Here is a 21,752-nt window from a genome sequence, read left to right as displayed (position 1 = left end):
TCCCTTAACAAATCTTTTTCCTCTTTTAAATACCAGTTCAAATGACAATGTCACATGGGAACCAGGTAAAAAGTCACCTCTCTCGACTTCCCCAGCCCTTCTTCTGGATTCCCAGTACATTCTTCCTAATGCCCTGTCAGTGCTCACTGTAACCACACTGCGGTCCCCTCACGTCTGCTGCTGCCGGCCTATCTGCTGCCCTGTCCTTTCCTATACCTGGCTGCCCCTCTGGGTCAGGTACGTAGAGATTCAGTCATTTTGTAATGCTGAGCACTTCGTACAGTTAGCTGGCACCACTCACTAACACTGTTCGATGGATTCAACAAATCAATGCAGAATGAATTTGTGAGGGGGAGAAAAACAGAGGAATGGAGCCCAGATAGGAAGGTGATGTCATATTCCAGGTGTGAGGGACAGAGTCTAAATTAAACTGAGAGCAGGGAAAGACAATGGAAGAGACATTGCAAGGGCAAGAATCCAAAGAACCTAGTGATGTGCAGGAAATGAAGGATGCTTGTAGTCAGAAAGTCACTGAGAAAGTTTTTGTGAAGACAGAAATTAGACTACAGGGGCTTAAGGGAAAAAATGGATAACAAAAATGCAATGAGAAAATGGGCATAATATTTAGGCAATTCAGTAATTTTTTTTAAAGACAAAATGGGGGCGCCTGGGTGGCACAGTCGGTTACACGTCTGACTCTTGGTTTTGGCTCAGGTCGTGATCTCAGAGTTGTGAGATCAAGCCCCGAGTTGGGCTCCGCACTCAGCACAGAGTCTGCTTGTGACTTTCTCTCCTTCTCCCTCTACCCTTCCCACTGCCACCGCTCTCTCTCTGTAAAAAATAAATAAATAAATCTTTTTTAAAAGTTAAAAAAATAAAAAGATAAAATGAAAGTGGCTAGAAAGGATAGGAGAATAAAGATGTTTTTCATGATAGTGTGGATGGAGAATCCCACAAATCCAAAAGACCCAGGGAAGGAGCTGTGGGGAAAGGAAGCCAGGGGGAGTTGAGGATGAAGGGTCCTCGAGCTAAGGATATATCAATAGTATAAGATCCTATTGGTGGTATAGAAAAGGGGTTTAGGTGGCGCCTGGGTGGCTCAGTCATTAAGTGTCTGCCTTCGGCTCAGGTCATGATCCCAGGGTCCTGGAATCGAGTCCCGCATCGGGCTCCCTGCTCCGTGGGAAGCCTGCTTCTCCCTCTCCCACTCCCCCTGCTTGTGTTCCCTCTCTCACTGTGTCTCTGTCAAATAAATAAACAAAATTAAAAAAAAAAGAAAAAGAAAAGGGGTTTAGGTTGGCCTCTCCTAAATTCTCTTGGATTCATGATACAGAGATTTCTTTAGAGAACAAAGTTCTGCAAAGCATCTTTTATGTTATGTGCACCTAAAAACACTTCGTTCCTTTATAATAATATCTAACATTTATTTTTTTAATCTAACATTTACATAGCACTTACTTTGAGCCAGTTCCACTCTAAGTGCTTATACATACTAACTCATTTAATTCTTACAATAATTCTGAAATAGATATAAAGAGTATTCCAGTTTTGCTGAAGCACAAAAAGATGAAACAATATGGCTGCAGGACTCATAAATGGTATTGCTGGGAGGTGGACCCAGGCTGACTAATTTTAGAAGTAGTAGTCTCGACCACTTGCTTTACAAATTCTCAAATACACCTTACAAATGAAATAGTGAACAGTGAGTTAAATTTGGTGGGAAATTTCTTAATTTTTGTTTCTTAAAACTAAATATCCCTCAGCTAAATTCTAAACTTACCCTCTTATTTCATATAGAAAAGCTATAAATGAGAACTTTCTATTCTATTAGTAAGCCCTGTCATTTTGCTGCTTTTTATTTTGCCATTATATAATTAAAATTTCTTCCAAAGCCAGAAATAAAAGGGCACTTATAAAGCTAAGTATATATTTAACTCTTCCCAACATCTGCAAGTCTATTTTTAACTTGGAAAATGGCAAACTCAAAATGCCATCTTGAATTTTAATTCTAAATTTAGTCACAACCTTAACATAATTTAGCTGTTTCTTATCATAAATTATTATTTGTTACCTGATAAGCATAATCATATCCAATTTTGCTATTACCCATAATTTGAATAATAAAGCAAAAAGAAAGCTCATCTTGCTCTCTTTCCCCCCCAATATTCGTGGTGTAGCTATATTACTCTTGTTCCTTTTATTTCTTGCTTGTTAATACATATAATTAAACAGAAATTAAAGGTCATAAGCTGTTTCAATTGTAAAATGCCAGACATGTAAAAGGTCATGTTAATCATCACTCATTCTATAATAATTTCTTCTCTTTGATTCAATCATTACTAACAGTCTTACTCCATGGGAACCACTGTCAAGACTGTAAGATATGAAAGAGCTGCTTTCAACCATGTTCTTTGGCAACCCCAAATAAAGCAGTTCATTTACATTTCTGCGTTCATTAATGTATTTAGCTGAAGCTCTAAGTCAGATGTTTCTAAATGGCTGTTAATAGCAGAATGCTTTTTTCAAGCAAAATCTTACATGAGAATCTAACCATGAAAAACATTTCATTAGTATACATTTTATAGGTTCAAATTTATACTTTTCCTTATTGTAAATTAATCAATGAAAACAACACACTGGTGTTCAACCCAATGTTAACATTTGGCAAATAGGTACTTGGCTGTTCATATTTCTTTATTAGAGCTTTCAAATTTAAATCAAATAGTTGTGGATCTTCTGAATCATCCCTCTTTCACATAGTTTAAAAAATCTCTGTCCTAAATTAAAATGATCATGCCCAGAAGACATCATACCTGTGACCTGTGCTTGCAATTACAATCTTATCTCCTGGTTTCCAAGTTACTGCTTCTTGTAAAATCAAGGTTCTTTCTCTTGCCTTTGCAGTATGAGCCAGACGAGTCCAGATCACAGAAACAGGCAGACCTGGAGCCAACATACACACTGAGTATTTCTAAAGATGCATTTTCTTGCATAGTGAGAGCTTTATGCATTTTAAATATTCGCCTGGATTGAATAAATATTGGGAAGGCTCGTTTTACCTTAGCATTTTATACCTTCCTCAAAAAAGAAAAAGGAATATTTAGAATGTTTGCTTTATAAAAGTAACAGGTTTATGATTAACACGTGTGGGTCTACAAAACTAAAAAACATCTGCCTACAATGATATACTCCACTTAAAACAATCTTCTTTATAGGAACACAATATAAATGTGTGGTGATACTGTTGCTACAAGGGCAGAGGCCTATTATCTTTGCCACTGTTGATAGAAATCACTTAAATTGGTAATCTGGAGATAAATGAAATGTGAAAATTTCTGAAAATTATATTAGGATATTATTTAGCATAACGCAGGGCAACAGTTATCATCATAATAGGGACGTTTATACATTCTAAATTTATAAAAGAAACAGATTATTGCAATACAGAAGACTTTGATATAAAAAGGATTCACACCATGCTTCCTTTAAATAAGTAACCCTGATACCTCAAACATGACCATAGTCTTTTTTATTTGCTGATACATTTCCAGAATATAGTTATATAAAAGTACAACTATAAACTTATAGTTATACTTTAGAAAGAGCCTATTTTAAAATACAAATATAAGAAGTTACGGTCTTCTGCTTCCAGACTTACTGCCCTTTTATATAGATAAACGAATGCAGTAAACGATCACTATGTACAAAGTGCTAAAATAGGCAGAAGCTGTTATGGGAACACATGGAAAGGAATAAGCAGAAGGGTGTAGAGAAGACCCAGAAGGGCTTTGCCAGGAGTGACCTCGGTTGTGAGTCTTGGTGCTCTGAGGGGCTGACCCGCCTTGGATAAGTGGAGGCCAGAGACGAAGAGGGCATACATAAAGATAGGAGAGGCCTGGCAAGGTTTCATTTAGAGAGGATAATCAGGAGAATTATCTCTGGTTTTCTGGCTAGTATCTCCTGGACCAGTTCCCTGAGCCCTTTTGGCTGCCCTACCATGCAGATCCAGGATTCCCTCTCGCACAGCCAGAGTTTTTGCGCCGTATACTGGGAGCTCGGGAGATCGCAGGTGTCCATGCAAAGTAATGACTGCCCTGTGTTGAAATGGGGATGCTTCTGTCCCAATCTGCAAGGCATTTCACAAGCATCATTCAAAAGTTAAAACTCAATATCCACAATTCTAAACACTCAAAAGTCATCCTTTCTTTTGAGAAACCCATTGTTCAGTTATCAGTATCTTTCTTATGAAAGATAAACCTTAAATTTTCTAGGCAGCCAAGTACACTATGTCAGATCTTTGGAAACAATACTGATTGACCTTAGCCATATCTCTGAGCAATTTTTTTTCTGTGCTATTTAAAATTCTGCTCTATGATAATTCACTATTATCTTTCCATTAAAAGCACAAGAATACTCTGGAAAATTTTCCCCAGAAAAAAGGATTTTAGACTGATAACAGAGACCTACATAAAGATGAACTTACGAGAGTCTGTTATAATTAACTAACCATTTTACACATGGTATTTTACAAAGAAATGGAGAGAGGTTAGCAATGATTATATATTAGGTTCTCTTGTATACCTGAAGAATGCCTCCATCCGTAATTAGAATATTTTCTGCCTGCAGTTCAATGTCAGCTTCATCAAATATTAGAGTCCCACCTATGAACCATACAATTTTGAAATACAACACAAGGGAAATTATCATTAAATGCTATTTGTTAAATTACACATACAAATTTAAATTCTTATTCTTATCTGATATCATTTTGTATGTCACTTAACTTCAGCTCTTTGGCAACATAAAGTATAAAAACTTCAGACAAGACCCAGGAGTTAATAGAAAATTAAATGCCTAGGCACATTATTTTCCCTTGATCATTGTTATTTTCAATGCTTTTAAAGAGTACAGCTACATAGAATTACAGTTCTATAAACACAGGGCCTCAAAATATAAATTAAGAACAAAAACCATTAAAATGAAAGAAAAGCACTTTTTATACAAATTGTTATAATGCTGACATTACCTCTGAACTTTCCATCCACTAATCTGCACTAGCAACACCTAGAGCTTGACTGGCATTTTTAAAGAATGTGCTAAGATACATTCTTATGAGACTGATGTAAATTTGTGAACAGTAAAACTTTACTTGTCCAAAAGTCCAACAGATAATAACTTCAAACAACTGAAACACTACTGTTAACCCAGAAGTTAAAACAAAAACAAAATATAAAGGTCTTTGAGCAGCTAAAATCATTATGGCAAAGTTTATACACGAAAGCCCAAAGCATTTTACTCTTGCCAATCATTATTGCATTTACATGCAGTTATAAGAGTTATTCAGTCTTCTATAGTAGTAACAGAATATCAAGAAGCAGAGAGAACCCCAAGTACAATGAAAGTATGTTCAAAGGCAAAGGTGAGAATCACAACTGGCATCCAATGGGAGTCTGAGGGTCATTTAGTATAGAATTTAGCAAATCTCTATGATTTTATAACCTCTGGGACCCACTATACCAGTCTTTTCCTAAACGGGAAATACTTTTCACTGTTAGGATCCACCGCAAGCGCGTATGCATATGTGGATACACATACACACATTATTATTAAAACAAAAGTTTCATAAAACATTTAACTTTAAAAGATGCTTACCCACAAAAATGCAAGACACTCTGATATTTTCTTTTCTATTTCCTTAAAAGATTCTGCTCACAACACATTAAATAATTGCATACCGCAAACAGATTCTGATGCTCAATTTAAAGAACACAGTACTACACATTGCATTCAAAACCTCATACCACTATGGATGTTCATAATCATGAACGTTTAGTTAAATTTACTTCACAAAAGTATACCATAGACAGAATATAATAAGCAGACTTTCAGAAATTTACCCTGAATGAGCAACATTTTCAGAATAGGTGTATTTTGATCCAGCAAAATTGTCTGTCCTTTTGTAATAACAACTAGAGACCCTTCCTCTGGGGGAGATTTTCCTCCCCATGAGAAGTTGGAGGACCAAACATCAATATACAGGAAGTCAGAATCATCCTGCAATAAAACATGAGAGACTTTTAAATTGAGAGTTTTTATCAGAATTCTTCATTCAATTTCTCAAAATGAAGAAATCTAAATGAGTAAACATTTTCATTAGTAATAAAGTATAATCTACTTTAAATGTTATAGCTGCCTGTTGGTTTATTTCACAATAATAATAAAGTGAAAAATCAATTACCAATTACACCACAATCCAGAATAATTCAAAACCTGAAATCTTAAAATGTTACTAATAAGCAACAAAAACATATAACTTTAAATTTAGTATAGTTACATCTCAGTTATTTTTTGGAGACATTAACAAAGTAAAAAGTCCATTACCAATTACTTAATCTCCCATAATGCTTTTCTATTTTTCCTCCCCCCCCACCCCATTTTTCTATTGCTGTGATTACTATACCCAACAGCACTTTTACCAGTCTGGCCATGCCAATGCTTCTGATGTTGACACACACTGGAGCCCACCCTGAAGAGGTGTGGGCATTTGTCATACAGATGATATATGTCTTGTTGGAATACTCAACATCACATTTGGCTTCGGCTATGGTGATGAGAACATCTTGCATATTTTCACTGTGAAGAAAAAAGGGGGAAAACAAAACACTGATGTTTTTTTCTCAGATTTCTACGTCACATTGTCAAACACTATTACTGATACGCCTTATTGCAAAAATAATAACCTTACTCTATGATCCATCAAAGGCAGACTGATACTTTTTCCGTACTAAGACTTCAAAATATGTGTTGAGAAAAAAGTAAACAAAGATTAAGAAGCCAGGAAATAAAACTGTACAAATTAGCAGGCATTCCAGTGTTGGAGGAAAACTGCCCGGGTTCAATTTATTGAGAGATTTTTTTGTTAGTCTCTAAACAGCTACTTTTGTAAGCGACTTTCAGGGATCCTTTTGTTTATGTGATATTCTCACCACATTCAAAGACTTTAGAATTTAATATCCATGTAAAAATGCAAGCCCAAGGTCTTAAGAAATTATGTACTTGTGGAATTAAAATTGCCTCCTATGATTTAAATGATCTGGGGTTTTGAAGTCAGCCTTACCCACTTGAAGAATGATGACAATGATGACATAAATTTGAGCCAAATAATGAATATGTTTAGGAAGAAGGAATCTGGCCTGTTACAATGAAATGGATGTGATGTATGAAGACATGTTTCATTGATCCAATGAAGCAGATCAAGGTTGGTGATGAGATGGTGAGGGAAGCATAACAAGATGTGATTTATTCTTGGGATCTGACTAGGATTTGGGGCAAGTTATTTAACCTCTCTAATTTCAGTCTCCTAACCATAAAACGGAATAAAAATATCTAAGAGGGTAAGGCAGGAAGTTTCCATGGGGTAAGAAGGTGCCTGACACAGAGTAAATCTTTGATAAATGTTAGCTATTAGTACTACGATGTGCCTCAAGCATGACTTTTGAGCAGATGGGTACACATTACATGACTATATTTAAGCACTGTTCTTGCACAGGAGAAAGCCAGGAGTAATGGCGTGCGCCTGCATATACACACTGATGTATGTGTGTGTGAAGACAGTACCTGAAGCCTGATCCCGTGATTGTAAGTCTCGTGCCCCCTGCTGTACTGCCTCTCTTGGGATATATTTCGGCGATGAGTGGAGTCAGTAACATGGTATACGTAAAAGGAGTTGTGGACTGTGACAAATCCTTCCCGTTGACCACACTCACTTCACAGGCTTGCTCAGGTCCTCTGCCTAGGAGAAGAGGATCAAACTGAGGACAGTTCTGCCATCAGGCCTTTATTCATTCCCCAAACCCCCAAACATTTTCCATAACATCTTCCTTTTCCTGAAATTACTTCCAATATACACAGGCTATATGTCAAGTAATAAGGATCTCTAGCAATAGCCAAAAACATCACAAAGTTCATGCATATGATCAAAGGGAAAAAACCCTTAGAACCTTCCTAGGAGCCTCTTATTGCAGACAATTCTGCAAACTTCCCTGCGTAGGGTTCCAGCCCCAGAGGATCCAACATTGCAAATCAGAGCAGGAAAGGAGGAAGAACTGCTAAGGCACGCTCATGGATTGCGGCAAGGCGTGACAGCTGGAAGCGAGGTAAGAGACAGAAAAAACACAGACACCCAGTACAAAAGTGTCCAAAGAAGAAGCAGAGCTGGTGTTAAGACAACTCAAAAACCTTGACAAATCTTGACAGCACTGCTGCCTTTCTTTAAAAAATCAGCATATAAACTGATGTTCAAATGATAAATAAGCTCATTCACAAAAATGTTATATTTTCTTCAATATTCTTTGTTTAAGAAGCCAGAAAAGAGGGGCGCCTGGGTGGCTCAGTTGGTTAAGCACCTGCCTTCAGCTCAGGTCATGATCTCGGGGTCCTGTGATCGAGCCCCGCATCGGGCTCCCTGCTCAGCGGGGAGCCTGCTTCTCCCTTCCCCTCTCCTTCTGCCCCCCACCCATCACTCATGCTCTCTCTCTCTCTCCAATGAATAAATGGAATCCTTTTTTAAAAAGTCAGAAAAGAAGTAAAAATGTTTAGAAAAGCTTCATCAAATTTTGTTTAAAAATGTATATAAACCATATCTTTTATTCACCTAGAGCATTCCTTTTCATTCTTCTTAAATTTCATTGGGTAATTAAAATTTGTTGTATACTTAAAATGTCAGATAGTTAAACTTCACAATAACCCAAGAATTAGGGTTAATAATATCTCCATTTAATAGGTGGACAAACTGAAACAGAGGAGTTTAGTTACTTAGCTGAGATGACATAGTAAGTGGCAAAATGAGATTCAGGGCTCTTGAGAGCCTGGGCTCTTTATCCACTAAATAATAAGAGTAATAGTAATAACAAGAGCAAATCACATATCCTATTTCAGATAGCATTCCAACCACTTTACATACATTAACTTATTAAACGTCACAATAATCCTATAAAGTAGGCGAAAGTTATCTCACTTTCCAGATGAGGAAACACTGAGGCACAGAGAGGTTGAATAACCCGTCCAAAGACACAGCTTGGGTCTGAATTTTGGCCATGCATTAGCAGGGTTTACACTCATGACCATTATACTCTCCTATCTTTAATGGAAACTAATCGTTCATCAGGAATTAAAAATGCATTCTCCATTTGGCATGCTCCGTTTATGTAATAAACTGAAAAACTGCAATTTATTATAAACAATTCAACCTAGCCAAATATTATGAATCTTGAAAGACATATAAACCTAGAAAACAAAGTTCTGAAGAAATTGTTAAAAACCTAACATAATAAAATAGAAAAAAACAACAATTCTTCAGGCTTTAATAAAAAATTTTTTAATTTCTCTCTTTAATTTTTGATATATAGTGTAATAGAAAAATACCTATGGCTTTGTTTTTCAAGGGAAAACTTAAATAAAAACTTTAAAAAAATAAAAATAAAATAAAATCAAGGTAGTCATAAAGGCGATTCAATTGCCCCCCCAAAACACAAAAACTTGGGAGAAGAAATTCAGACTCTGATTTCTTTAACACTAATCACTGCCATTCTTTTTCCTGACTACTCACCATCGTTACGTGGAATTTTACATAATAGTGTTGTGCGATCAGATTTAAGCCTGTCAACTGCACATTCTGAGCCACACACCAATATAGTTGAGGTTTGTGGATTAAACCCGGTGCCGGTCACAGTCATGGTCTGACCACCACCGAAGCTTCCTAGTGAAGACATACAAGAGGAAAAAACACAGTTCATGAAAAGAAAACCTCCTCTGTGTATTTATTTTAAAACCTGAAATGGAAGTAAGTTACACTAAATGAAACAATTCTTAGAACTGAAGTTATATTTTATATTATACTATATTATATTAATGCAACAAAATCTTTACTGAATAAATGTTACATCCCATCATTTATTTAAACTACTTCTAGGAACTAAAACTTTATTTAAGAGAGATGTCAAAAAAAGAATTTCAGAGTAGTCAAAAGATAAATGTAAAATTACTATTTTAATTAGGAGTACAGTGCTTATACTTTCTTAAGGTTTTTAACCACTAAAATAATTTTCAAATAGAAAAAAATACTTATTTATGTATTCATAATTACAGGTCAGTGATGTCTAAACATGATTTTATAAAAAATTTTCACATATAATCTGGACATTTTAAGTAGGATTAAACTTGAAGTTAATTATATAACACTAAGAGAAATATAGGCCATAAATGAATATTTAGAGATGATTAGCTGATACACATGCATGCATATTCGATGCATAAACAAAAATATTTTTAATGTGTTATAGGAACTACAAATTTTAGCATTGTTTGAAGAATTTTTTTTTCTAAATAAGGTAAGTGTTTACTGAAACAATACAAACTATCTGTAGGTTCCTGCACATTCATGACTACCTTGGCTTGGATGAATATTTTGAATAGTAAGTGGGTACTCAAATACAACTGTGGACACGGCAAAGCCTTTTGTCTTATGATGCATTGTAACAGGAAAAGTGCCACCAGCATTATCTCCAATGACGCACTGCAATACGCTATCATTGACCATGGTTACGTTACACGGAATGTTGTCTATCATCACCAAAATGTCCAAGATATCAATACCAAAATTAGATCCAGTGATTTGAATTTTGGTTCCTGGTGGACCTTTAAAAAAAGAAAAAAAGCAAACAATATATCTAAATTCCAGTACTTATACATGCATTTAAAGATACACCTAATTACTCCCATAAACAAAATAATATCCAGTATTTCAAAGCTAATATATATAAATATATTTTATATATTTATATAAATATAAATATAAATATTATAAATATATAAATATTAACAAAACACAAAGTTAGTCTGTACCATATGTTACAATCTACAGCATATTTACAGTAAGTTATCTCAACATTCATTCTTTCCCAGCCCTTCTATCCATTCCACTGCATTCTTATTCTACTGCTATTGTTAATGTTAGTTCAGGCTAGTGGAGAAGAGGAAACAAGGGAAGAGAGACGATTTCGAATCAAGAATTATGAATGTCTCAGCAGGAGTTGTGGGTTGGAGTATATTTTAGGGATGGGGCTTACTATTTTTTATTTTTGGTACTTCCCTGCTATTGGCAACTCTTCTGAGGATGGATTAGTTTTCTTAATTTAAATACTTTCAATATATATACTTGATAAATTATGATAGGTAAATAATTAGATGTAAGATAGTGTATACAGAAATAAGGAATTAATTTAAAGAATTATAAATGGAGGAGATTATGTTAAGTGAAATAAGTCAAGTAGAGAAAGTCAATCATCATATGGTTTTACTTATTTGTGGAACATAAGGAATAGCATGGAGGACATTAGGAGAAGGAAGGGAAAAATGAAGGGGGGGAATCGGAGGGGGAGACGAACCATGAGAGACTATGGACTCTGAGAAACAAACTGCGGGTTCTAGAGGGGAGGGGGTGGGGGGATGGGTTAGCCTAGTGATGGGTATTAAAGAGAGCACGCATATATTGAATGGAGCACTGGGTGTTATAAGCAAACAATGAATCATGGAACACTACATTGAAAACTAATGATGTACTGTATGGTGACTAACATAACATAATAAAAAAAAAAGAATTATAAATGAATGTTGATGTTGATGCCTTGAATAAATGTACATAGAACAAAGTACTTCAATTCTTCTGTTCCCTTCCTTCCTCCTTTTGACAAAAATGTATTGAGGGCATTAAACACAAAGAATTTGTCATAGGTCATCCAAATGAATACCTACATACCTAAATAATAAGTGAATAGGTACAAATCAATGTAACTTGTTACACATACCAAGTAGTAGGCTGATTTTAATTCAAGTAGCAGTAGTAAAAAGAACCATATAACTGATCATAGTAAAGATCACTGATATTTAAATTGTCATTTTAAAGACCACAGATATTTACTAGATTTTCATGTTAGGAATAGTTTTAAGATATGAGCCAAAAAAATGTTTTTTAGGCCTTAAATTTTTAATTTTGTCTAGCATTTTCACCTTTCAAATGGAAGTGTTGTTCTAAGTGTGATCTATTATTTGTTTCCTTAGTAAATAAAACAGCTCAGTTCTCACTTGTCTGCAAGTCTTCTATCTTCAAATACATTGTTTGAAAGACACATTCAAAGAAAGAGATGGGACAGAAATGGTTCATGGAAATAAAAACATATGCCAATATCCAGTTCATCATTTGCAATGATTACAAATATATGGGGGAAACTATGTCATTGCTATCATTCATGTTTGCCTCTTTCAAAATTTTCTAAATGATAAAACTTGATGTACCAAAGAAAATTCCAATAGCAAACTTCTTGAAGGGAGAGAATACATCTTACCCAAACCTGACCACATTTTCTGGTAATATAAACTAAAAAAAAGACTATTTTTAAAAGGCTGACATTTAATTAGTTCTTTATTGAAGTTGCCATTCTAAGTTACATTATACAAATGAATTTCTTTAACCTTAGGTACTTGCATGTATAAGGAAACTAATATTTAAAAAGCTTTGTCCAAAGTTGCATCACTGTAAAGTAGAAGAACCGAGATTTGAACCTAGGCATCAAGGTCATGTTCCATCATTACATTATAGCAGCCGCTCTAGAATTCATTATGTAGATGATAAGCATTCTAAGAGCTTAAAGATGACCAGAAACAGCATAGAACAATGACAAAAAATTAAGATGACATCTCAATCTATTCTTAGCTTGGAAAAAATGAGTTATGTTAAATCATTAAGTAAATCTTATTTCATAATATTTTATTTCTATCTGAATGGGTCAATTACCTCCTTAAAAAGAACTCTGTTGAGTTAATAAGTTAGTATCCAATTGTAGTTTCATGGAAATAAGATATACAGAAAAACTCTCAATGTTTAGTAACCTACTTCTGAATTTTACAGTTGTTTCCTATGCCTATCAATATTAATGACATAAATTAATTATCAATTTTAATTCATAGATATCCATCTATTTCTTCCTCATTTTGAAATTTAGGTCAAGTTAATGGGGATTTTGTTTCAAAATACAAGTTGGAATTTGTTTTTGTTTTTTTTTAAGATTTTATTTATTTATTTGACAGAGAGAGAGAGACAGCAAGAGAGGGAACACAAGCAGGCAGAGTGGGAGAGAGAAGCAGGCTTCCTGCTGAGCAGGGAGCCCAATGCCCTGATGAGGGGCTCAATCCCAGGACCCTGGGATCATGACCTGAGCCGAAGGCAGACGCTTAACAACTGAGCCACCCAGGTGCCCCAGAAGTTGGAATTTGACTAAAAATTCTATCCCAAGAATGTGCAAAAAATAATTACAAAATGGAAACTACACAGAAAAATCCCATGTATTTATTGGGTTAAGTGGATTGTCTAAAAACACATCTTAATAATCATTTATAAACATTATTCCAATTCTACACTAATAAATATTACTGATAATAATGTATCAAGACAACAAAAGGAAAGTATTGGAGTACCTGTATTTGGGACAACTTCTCTGAGAAGTGGAGTATCTTCCAAGGCATACGTAAATGACAGAGGTGGATAGGCAACTGCATTAACAAGGATCTTCACACTGACCCTTCCAGCTGTCCCTGCTGGGGTGTAGCAGTGGACTTCACTGGAGCTGACAGAAATAATTTCACAAGGTTCATCCCCAACAGTGACTGTGGTGTTGCCTGGGGAGAAGCCGTTTCCTGTGGTCACCAATATAGTTCCACCAGCAATGCTTCCAGAAGCTGGTGTGACAGATGCTACCGCGGGGCTGCTAACAGTAAGGTTTCCCAGAGCCAAGCCTTTACTTCCCACCACAACACTAACAGAATGAAGTCCAGCTGGGAGGGGACTCACAAGAACAGTGATGTTATTTTCATTAACATCTACTGCTCTGAACCGTTGGTTTCCAATGAAAACAGCAATGTCCTCCAAGGTAGTGTCAAAACCTTCTCCTTCAATAAGAACTTTTACAGGTCCCTCAATAGAGTATGGGAAGATTCTTGTTACAACAGCAGTGCTGCTTTCTAAGTATGAAAAGCTGCAGTTCCCCTGACACCGGGCAGGCACTCCATGTATCAGAAGATCCACTTCCACGAGCTGTTGGGGAGCAGGAGATGTTTCACACTTGATGACTGTATAACTTACTGATAGAATTTTACAGGGAAAATCACCCATGAAGACTTCTACACCTGCAGAAGAAACTGCAAATCCAGAGCCTTTTATGGTCACTCTTGTCATTCCTGTAGTTGATCCTGCATTTGGCAACACCATGTCGATGTTTGGCAAAAGTACAAATCGCCTGTCAAATTCATTGGACAGCGTATTGATAGCCGTGCCCAGGTTGTAGACAGTTAATGTGACAATTTCCCTGATGCCAACATCCATTGAGTTTTGAGGGTCAATATGACATATAATCGAACTGTCACTACTTTCTTCTACAATACAGGGGTAGCTACCAATTGTAACCTGAAAGTAAAATGAATATGGAAACAAGTCAATACATTACTGTAGTGTGAACTTAAATTTTATATTAACAACAACCAAATTTTAAAAATTTAATCTTGTGCAAACTTTTTTATTCATAAAAATAATTTTGGGGGCTGATTAAGACATCTCTTGGATTAATCTTTAAATTATGACCACACATGAATGTTCATAGCTACATTATTCATAACAGTCAAAAAGATGAAAATAATCTAAATGCCCATGACTGGTAAATGGATGAATACAATGTGTATATTATATAATAGAATATTATTTAGCCATAAAAAGAAATGAAGTACAGAAGGGAGGGGGGTGAGGGGATGGGGTAACCGGGTGATGGGTATTAAGGAGGGCACGTGTTGTGATGAGCACTGGGTGTTATATGCAACTAATGAATCGTTGAACACTACATCAAAAACTAATGATGTACTATATGTTGGCTAACTGAACATAATAATAATAATAATAAATACTTAGGCATTATGGGAAATCATTCTTCATTACACCAGGAGCTGTTGAATGCATCAAAAAAAAAAAAAAAAAGAAAGAAAGAAAGAAACGAAGTACTGATAAACATGGAACAACATGGTTGAACTTTCAAAACATTATGTTTAGTGAATAAAGCTGGTCACAAATGACCATGTATATTATTCTATTTATAAGAAAGGTCCAGAATAGGCAAATCCATAAAGACAGAAAGTAGATTAGTGGTTATTTAGGGCTGGGAGGATTGAAGAGATTGATGGTAATATCTAAGGGTTAGGGGTTCCTTTCTGGGGTAATAAAAATGTTCTAAAATTGAATGTGGTGATGGATGCACAACTCTGAATGTACTAAAGGCTACTGAACTATGCACCTTAAATGGGTGAATCATATGGTATATGAATTATATTGTAATAAAGCTGTTAGAAATTAAATTATGAGGTTGTGGATGAAACATTTTCCTTTTATTGAGTATACGGGAGATCTTTATATTCTTACCTTATTAGCACATGTGAGATTACTGAAGCCACGTCCAGTAATTGTTATCAATTCATTTCGTGTTCCAGCAGATGGACTAATGTTGTTTATAGATGGTGAAAAACAACTTGAAAGCTCAAAGACCAATCCATCTGAATTTTTAACCCTGGTATTGTTGGGGCCACACAAGGGTTCTGTTGCTAGGCAGCCTGCCACAGAGCTCCCCAAGTGCAAATTCACAGGTCCTTTAGGCAAAAGAACTGTCTGTAAGTCATGGATAATATTCTAAAACAAGAACTGTTTTCAGACTGCATTACTCTTTATTTTAATGGTGGTGGCTTATATTCTGTTAAAAATTGTTTTTGGTTTTGTTTTAATGACAAGAGGGGCTCAGGCAGTACAAAGTTAAAATAAAGACCTGGACAAAGGTGGTGTAGTAAAGAGAGAAGAATGAATATAAAAATTAATTTATTTTTCAATTTGTCTAAGGCCAGGTCTTATGGAGAAAGCAAAACAATAACATCATCTCACATTTTGATATATTTTGGGGGGCACATACAGAGTGTCAAAATTTCTTCATGCTACATCTCATCTGAGGCACAGAAGGATTCTGGGAGAATGGCAGGACAACATTAACATGGGCCTCATTTTATAGAATAGATTCCAGCCTCAGAACTGTCCAGATCTATCCAAGGTCATGTAGCTGGTCAGAGACAGAAGCAGGGTTATACCCAGTCATCTGCTTCCTACTCCAAAAGGGTCACATGCACCCTCGGTCACTGGAGTAAACAGTAAAGATGGTTTCCATCTCTAACCCTCTTACCCTGAGCATATGTGGCTTCGGTGCTACCCACAAACAGGTGCAAGGGAATGTGCCTGGTTTCAGCTGGTAAAACATTAATGACTCCTTGGAGAAAAATGGAGCAAGCCTCATCAACATACCCGCTGCTATAATAATGGATTCCAGGTGAAGTAAATTGGTAAGAAAATGAGCCTGCCATAAAATAAGATCGTACGTAATAAACACAAGCAATTAACGCATCCTCCAAAAGAAATTTCAAATGATCATTCATACACACATGCAGATGACAGGATTCTTATTTTTCATGCATGTGATATTTCAACAGGAAGTAGTAAAGAAAGGACTCACTGGCTATAAAAGAACTATCTTCTATAATGAAATTGCATTCCAGGAAGACAAGATCCGGCATTAATTTTTCTAGAAAATCATGTCCAGTCTGGCATAATTTACCACATTTTAAAGAAAACTTCAACGTTCAGTGAAAAACAAACAATACTCCGTATTCATGAGAAAAAAGTTCAAACTGCTATATATATAGAACAAAACATACAGTTTAAAAGGCACACTTTCACTGAGTTCTCTTAGGAGAAATACTCATTTGCTGATTCCAATCAACCGAAGTTTGTTACTTGCTACCAAGTTGGTATGATTAAAACACACACTCCAATTTTCTTTGTATTTTGCTTATTTTGATATTTTTTGAATTGATTATTCCAGAATAAAGATATTTCTGAATCAGAACTCATCTCTGATATATAAAATACCTTGCTTACATTCATTTATAATATTTTTATAAATCTGCAACATTTTTACTACAGCAATAAAATGCCAACTATTTACACATATCATTTATGCAAAAGTATTTTAAATCTATACAACATCTCTTTATTATATCTAGGAAAGAGAAGCATGACACAAAATGCAACAAAGTCTAAGCATACCTGATGCAGATTTTTCTCTTCCATTCGTAAATCCTTTGCCATCATAAATTACACTTCCAGGGCTGGATACAGAGAAAACCCTATATCCTATTCCCCTAAGAAATGGATGTGCTTGCCAATGCCACGTCACTGTGTCTCCCACAGATATATTTAAGACTGATGGTGACCAGGCATAACCTAATCCATGTACTGGAAGCAAGAATTGAGACACATTTTTTTTAAAAAGGAAAAGGAATAAAAATTCTTAATAATTATCTTTGAAGTATTACATTTTTAAATTTTTATGTGCATAATGAGAAGTGAAGGATAAAAATAAACCACACACTTCCAAAACTGATAATCAAGAGACAATTTGAAAAAAAAATCAGAAAGTCAATAAACAAGTTGTTCAGAAATATCCCATGGAATATTTTTTAAAGCTGTGTTCAATTCTTTAAACATAAGAATTTTCTCAGGCATAAAGGCATGCCAAAGTCTATATAATTTCAATTTGAATATTTATTTAGAAACCCATGGCCAATAACAAACTACCATAACTCGGGAGGTTCTGTACTGAAGTAAAACCTAATGGCAATTCCTCAACTTGCAAATTGCAGTCTAGGCTTGTAAACTCAAGTCTACCACTGATTCATTCTATATGTGCCCCCCTATGTCAAGGGGATAAATTAGAGACAAACTATTGACAAATTATAGAAAGAAATAGCAATACTTTTTCCTCTGAATACTTTGAAGTATTAAATAAATAAAAATCAGATCAACTTCAGGTTGTAATTATGTTCCAGAATTTACAACATATAAATGTTGGCTGATACCTGAATCTTCTCCAATACTGGTAATCCTGAATGTATTCCCTGTTGAATGAAGAATACATTTTATGACATTTTCTGATGATGAAATCACATCACAAGGGAAGGACCCTAGAAAGAAAAGAAAAAAGATGGGGGAAAAAAACATTTTCTCAAATATTTTTTGTAAAACATAGAGATGAAGTATAATTAGTAAACAGTTAAGGCCCTGCAAAAGCTCCACATTTAGTAAAATCTCTGATACTTTTCTGAGAGCTATCATGTTTGAGTATTGATTAATTTTAGAACAGAGACTTTCACTTTTTAAAGTGTTTTATACATATTAAATATAAAATATTTATTGAAATCAAAAGCAGTTATTCAATTTCTCTTTACCACCTTAACCAAACACACTTAGCCTTTTATATGCTAATAGCAAAATAAAGTTTCCATGATTGAGAGTATGTGTGTAATAACTCAGCACCTAAAAGCACATCTTTTATTTTATTTTTTATTTTTAAAAAATATTTTATTTATTTATTTTTGTGAGAGAGAGAGTGAGCATGAGCAGGGTGGGTGGGGGTAGGGGCAGAGGGAGAAACAGACTCCCCACTGAGCAGGGATCCGATTTGGGACTCAATCCCAGGACCCTGGATCATGACCTGAGCCAAAGGCAGATGCTTAACCAACTTAAGCGCCCTAAGCACATCTTTTAAAGTGAAAAAAATGATAACACCCTTTTGTGAGGGTGCTCTTACCTAAGAGCACGGTATTCTCAGTTGGTATTGTGCTGAACCCCAAACCCATTATAGTGATTTCAGTCCCACCATATAAAGAGCCCCTCTGTGGAAACATGGCAGTCACTTCCAAAGTATACTGTATAGAAGCATTCAACTTGTCTCTGCAAAAGAAAAATCAATAGATGTTTCGATGAGTTTTCCATGAGGTCCTATTGCTAAACTCTTATTAGGATATGATTCATTTAGGAAGAGGAAGTAGTTGAATATTTAATTAGACATTACTTTTTCGAACTAAATAATCTGATAATCATCATGACCTTAATTTGGTTGGATGGTCTGTGTGTGTGCGTGTATAATAATAACATACATAGCATATGTAGTAATGTACTATATAAAATAATAATATATAATAATAGTTTTCCCCTAACAATGAAAATTAGATTTCTGAAAATCCCATGGCAAGAATAATTTGAGATGGAGAATCTTAGAATATTATGAGAAAGATGTGGTTATGAGAACTGAGGTCACAACAAATATATGATGTCCTTTACAATATTTTATATATTCATTAGAGTAAAACATAAAGGCTGCATTATCTGTAAGGGAATAGAGATGAAATTCCATACATTTTATATAAGAAATAAAAGTTTTGTGCAACTAATTTAAATTTATTATTCTATGTATGTTGGACACTTGTCATGATCTCCCTTCCCAGTATTTCAATGAGAGAGTTTTAAACTTATTTTGCTTTGTTATAGACAATGTGTCTGCTAGGAGACCATCGAAATGTACAGTGATTTTCTGACCTGGTATTTAGAGGAGACTCCTACATCCCAGCTCTCACCGTGAGGAAAATGAGTCTTTGTGTTAACTTTTAGTTCACTTCCTCAGCATACCTGAATTCATATTTCTTGAACTGTCACTGAAATAACCAGTTTTGTAGGCTGTCAATTCTGCTCATTATCTCCCTCATGCCAAAGCACAAACCAGCAGCTCTTCTGGAACCTATGTGAACTCTGCCCTGTGAATTGAAGAGGGGATGTAGTTCTGGGGTTCATATTTACTGTTGCTTATCCTCCTTTACCTCAAAATTCTGCTGCAATAATCTCTCCTATTCTGACATCAGGTGTACCTGCCTTTTTTTTTTAAATCCCTGTATTTCAGTTTCCTCTTTTTCTAAGTATTCTAAACCAGTACTTTTCTTATGCCAGAACTAAAATTTTACTAAAATTTTAACAAACAGCTTCCGGGAAGAAAATACTGAATAGTAACCTAAAGGAAATAGCTGGAGAAGGATTCTGTCCTCCTCTCCTTTATGGGCAACTCCTACCCATTTCTTGGCTTAATTGTCACCTTTTAGAGAATGCTTTCCTGTCCCTCAGGAAAAGTTAGTGCTCTCTATTATATGCTCTTACAGACCTGCTACCTCTTACTCATAGCCTTTTTCACACTTATAATTAAGTTATTGATGTAATCTTCTGTTTGAAATCTGCCTCCCCAACAAAACTGTGGGCACTACTAATAGTGGAGGACATGTCCCTCTTATTCTCCACAGTGAATCCAGCACTGAGCAAGCGCCTGGCCCTTACTAACTGCTTGATAAGTATTTCCAGAATGAAAAATATGTGATGTATACATAAACCTAGTTCCACAGAGAATCTTACAACCTAACCTGAATGGTATTGGCCTCAAAACTAAGCACAGATTGCACTGTATGAGATATTCTCAGAACACTTTGCAAAAGGAGATGTAGATAGGTGAAAAAAGCAACTGAAATATTATAAAGTTAATGGTTATTTCTTTTCTTATCCCCAAACCATTGGCCCCATGTATTCCACAACTCCTCAAGCTTATGGACATTACTATACCTTGTTGATGCAAAGCCCCAGTTTCTGACTTCTACATAGATATCATGTTTTCCAGGAGACAACTTGGGCGAAAGACATCTAATATCTGTGAAGTTCCACTGAAAAATCTGACAGGGTTTTCCTCCAACATATACCTCCACGTTTTGTGTAATTTCATTTCCAAAGTTATAACCCTTAATTGTTAAATTAACTTCTCCTATTATTTTAAAAGAGAATAAAACTTTTACAAGAAGATTCAACTTATTATATGGCATAAAATTTGCATATTAAATAAACTAACTCATTTCTTATCTTTTGTTGGATTTAGGAAATCCTAATGCTTGCAGAGGCAAAAGAGAAATCAGTGAAAGAATTGATAGCTGCCATGTAGAGATAAAATTCATTTTTAATTGTTTCACAGGAAAAAAAAGATGGCAAAGTACTTTCTAAAAAACTTAACATTTTTCTCCTTATTACACATGTTCAAAGTGAAATAATAAATAGACTAATGTACGCTTTAAAAAAACTTGTGCCTGGTTTTGCTTTAAGAAACAACTGCAGAAGAAACTATGCTTCAAAAACCTTTCTACAAATAGTTCACATTTATCTATGTGATGTATATATATCTTACATATACATGTTTATCTTACATATATCTTACATATATATGTCAAATGACTGATCTTACTGAAATTTTTCTTACCTTGTATTGTTCGTACTTTTGGACTAAAATCAGTTATAACTGGAGTCTGTAAACAATTATAACTATAAGCATCCTTTGCTGTGGCTTGAAATCCATTGGTAATAACTGAAATATCAACTGTACCCTCAATTCTCTGAAATAAGAAAAAAAAATTAGAAAATATTAAATGTTGAGATAAAGAAATCCAGTGGCTAAAAACAAATAGAATTATTCAAAATAAACTGCTGAAGATGTTTGGTTTCAAAGTCATGAATCAGAATCATTTTTCAGATATTTAGAAAGCTGTGGTATCCAATGTAGGCTACATGTTTTAATTTTTTAGATAAAGGTATACGATATAGTAGTTTTGAGGATGTTTATGACCAATTTAAATGCATATTAATTATTGGACTCCTAAGGACTCTGCAATATAGTTAAGATGCTCTGGACAAGAGACTCTTA

General features: G+C 35.0%; 1 protein-coding gene across 2 annotated transcripts in view; it reads right to left on the bottom strand.

Moving 5' to 3' along the window:
* PKHD1L1 (PKHD1 like 1) overlaps positions 1–21,752 on the bottom strand; it is a 152,943-nt gene that overhangs the window by 73,363 nt on the left and 57,828 nt on the right. For both annotated transcript variants that reach the window (XM_032415905.1, XM_032415904.1), the window contains exons 31-46: positions 21,312–21,444; positions 20,630–20,825; positions 18,780–18,922; positions 18,049–18,153; positions 17,237–17,425; positions 16,317–16,487; positions 15,515–15,738; positions 13,531–14,515; positions 10,447–10,695; positions 9,608–9,757; positions 7,618–7,792; positions 6,477–6,633; positions 5,898–6,054; positions 4,582–4,661; positions 3,997–4,126; positions 2,814–2,943 (exon numbers count right to left, since the gene is read on the bottom strand). In XM_032415905.1, coding sequence (XP_032271796.1) covers positions 2,814–2,943; positions 3,997–4,126; positions 4,582–4,661; positions 5,898–6,054; positions 6,477–6,633; positions 7,618–7,792; positions 9,608–9,757; positions 10,447–10,695; positions 13,531–14,515; positions 15,515–15,738; positions 16,317–16,487; positions 17,237–17,425; positions 18,049–18,153; positions 18,780–18,922; positions 20,630–20,825; positions 21,312–21,444 — 3,374 coding nt within the window. The remainder of the gene's footprint in view (positions 1–2,813; positions 2,944–3,996; positions 4,127–4,581; positions 4,662–5,897; positions 6,055–6,476; positions 6,634–7,617; positions 7,793–9,607; positions 9,758–10,446; positions 10,696–13,530; positions 14,516–15,514; positions 15,739–16,316; positions 16,488–17,236; positions 17,426–18,048; positions 18,154–18,779; positions 18,923–20,629; positions 20,826–21,311; positions 21,445–21,752) is intronic.

The sequence above is a fragment of the Phoca vitulina genome, unplaced genomic scaffold (genome assembly GCF_004348235.1).
Source record: "Phoca vitulina isolate PV1807 unplaced genomic scaffold, GSC_HSeal_1.0 scaffold18, whole genome shotgun sequence".
NCBI classification, from domain to species: Eukaryota; Metazoa; Chordata; class Mammalia; order Carnivora; family Phocidae; genus Phoca; species Phoca vitulina.
Note: the sequence above shows the minus strand (reverse complement) of the source record. Positions and strands in the feature narration are given on the sequence as shown.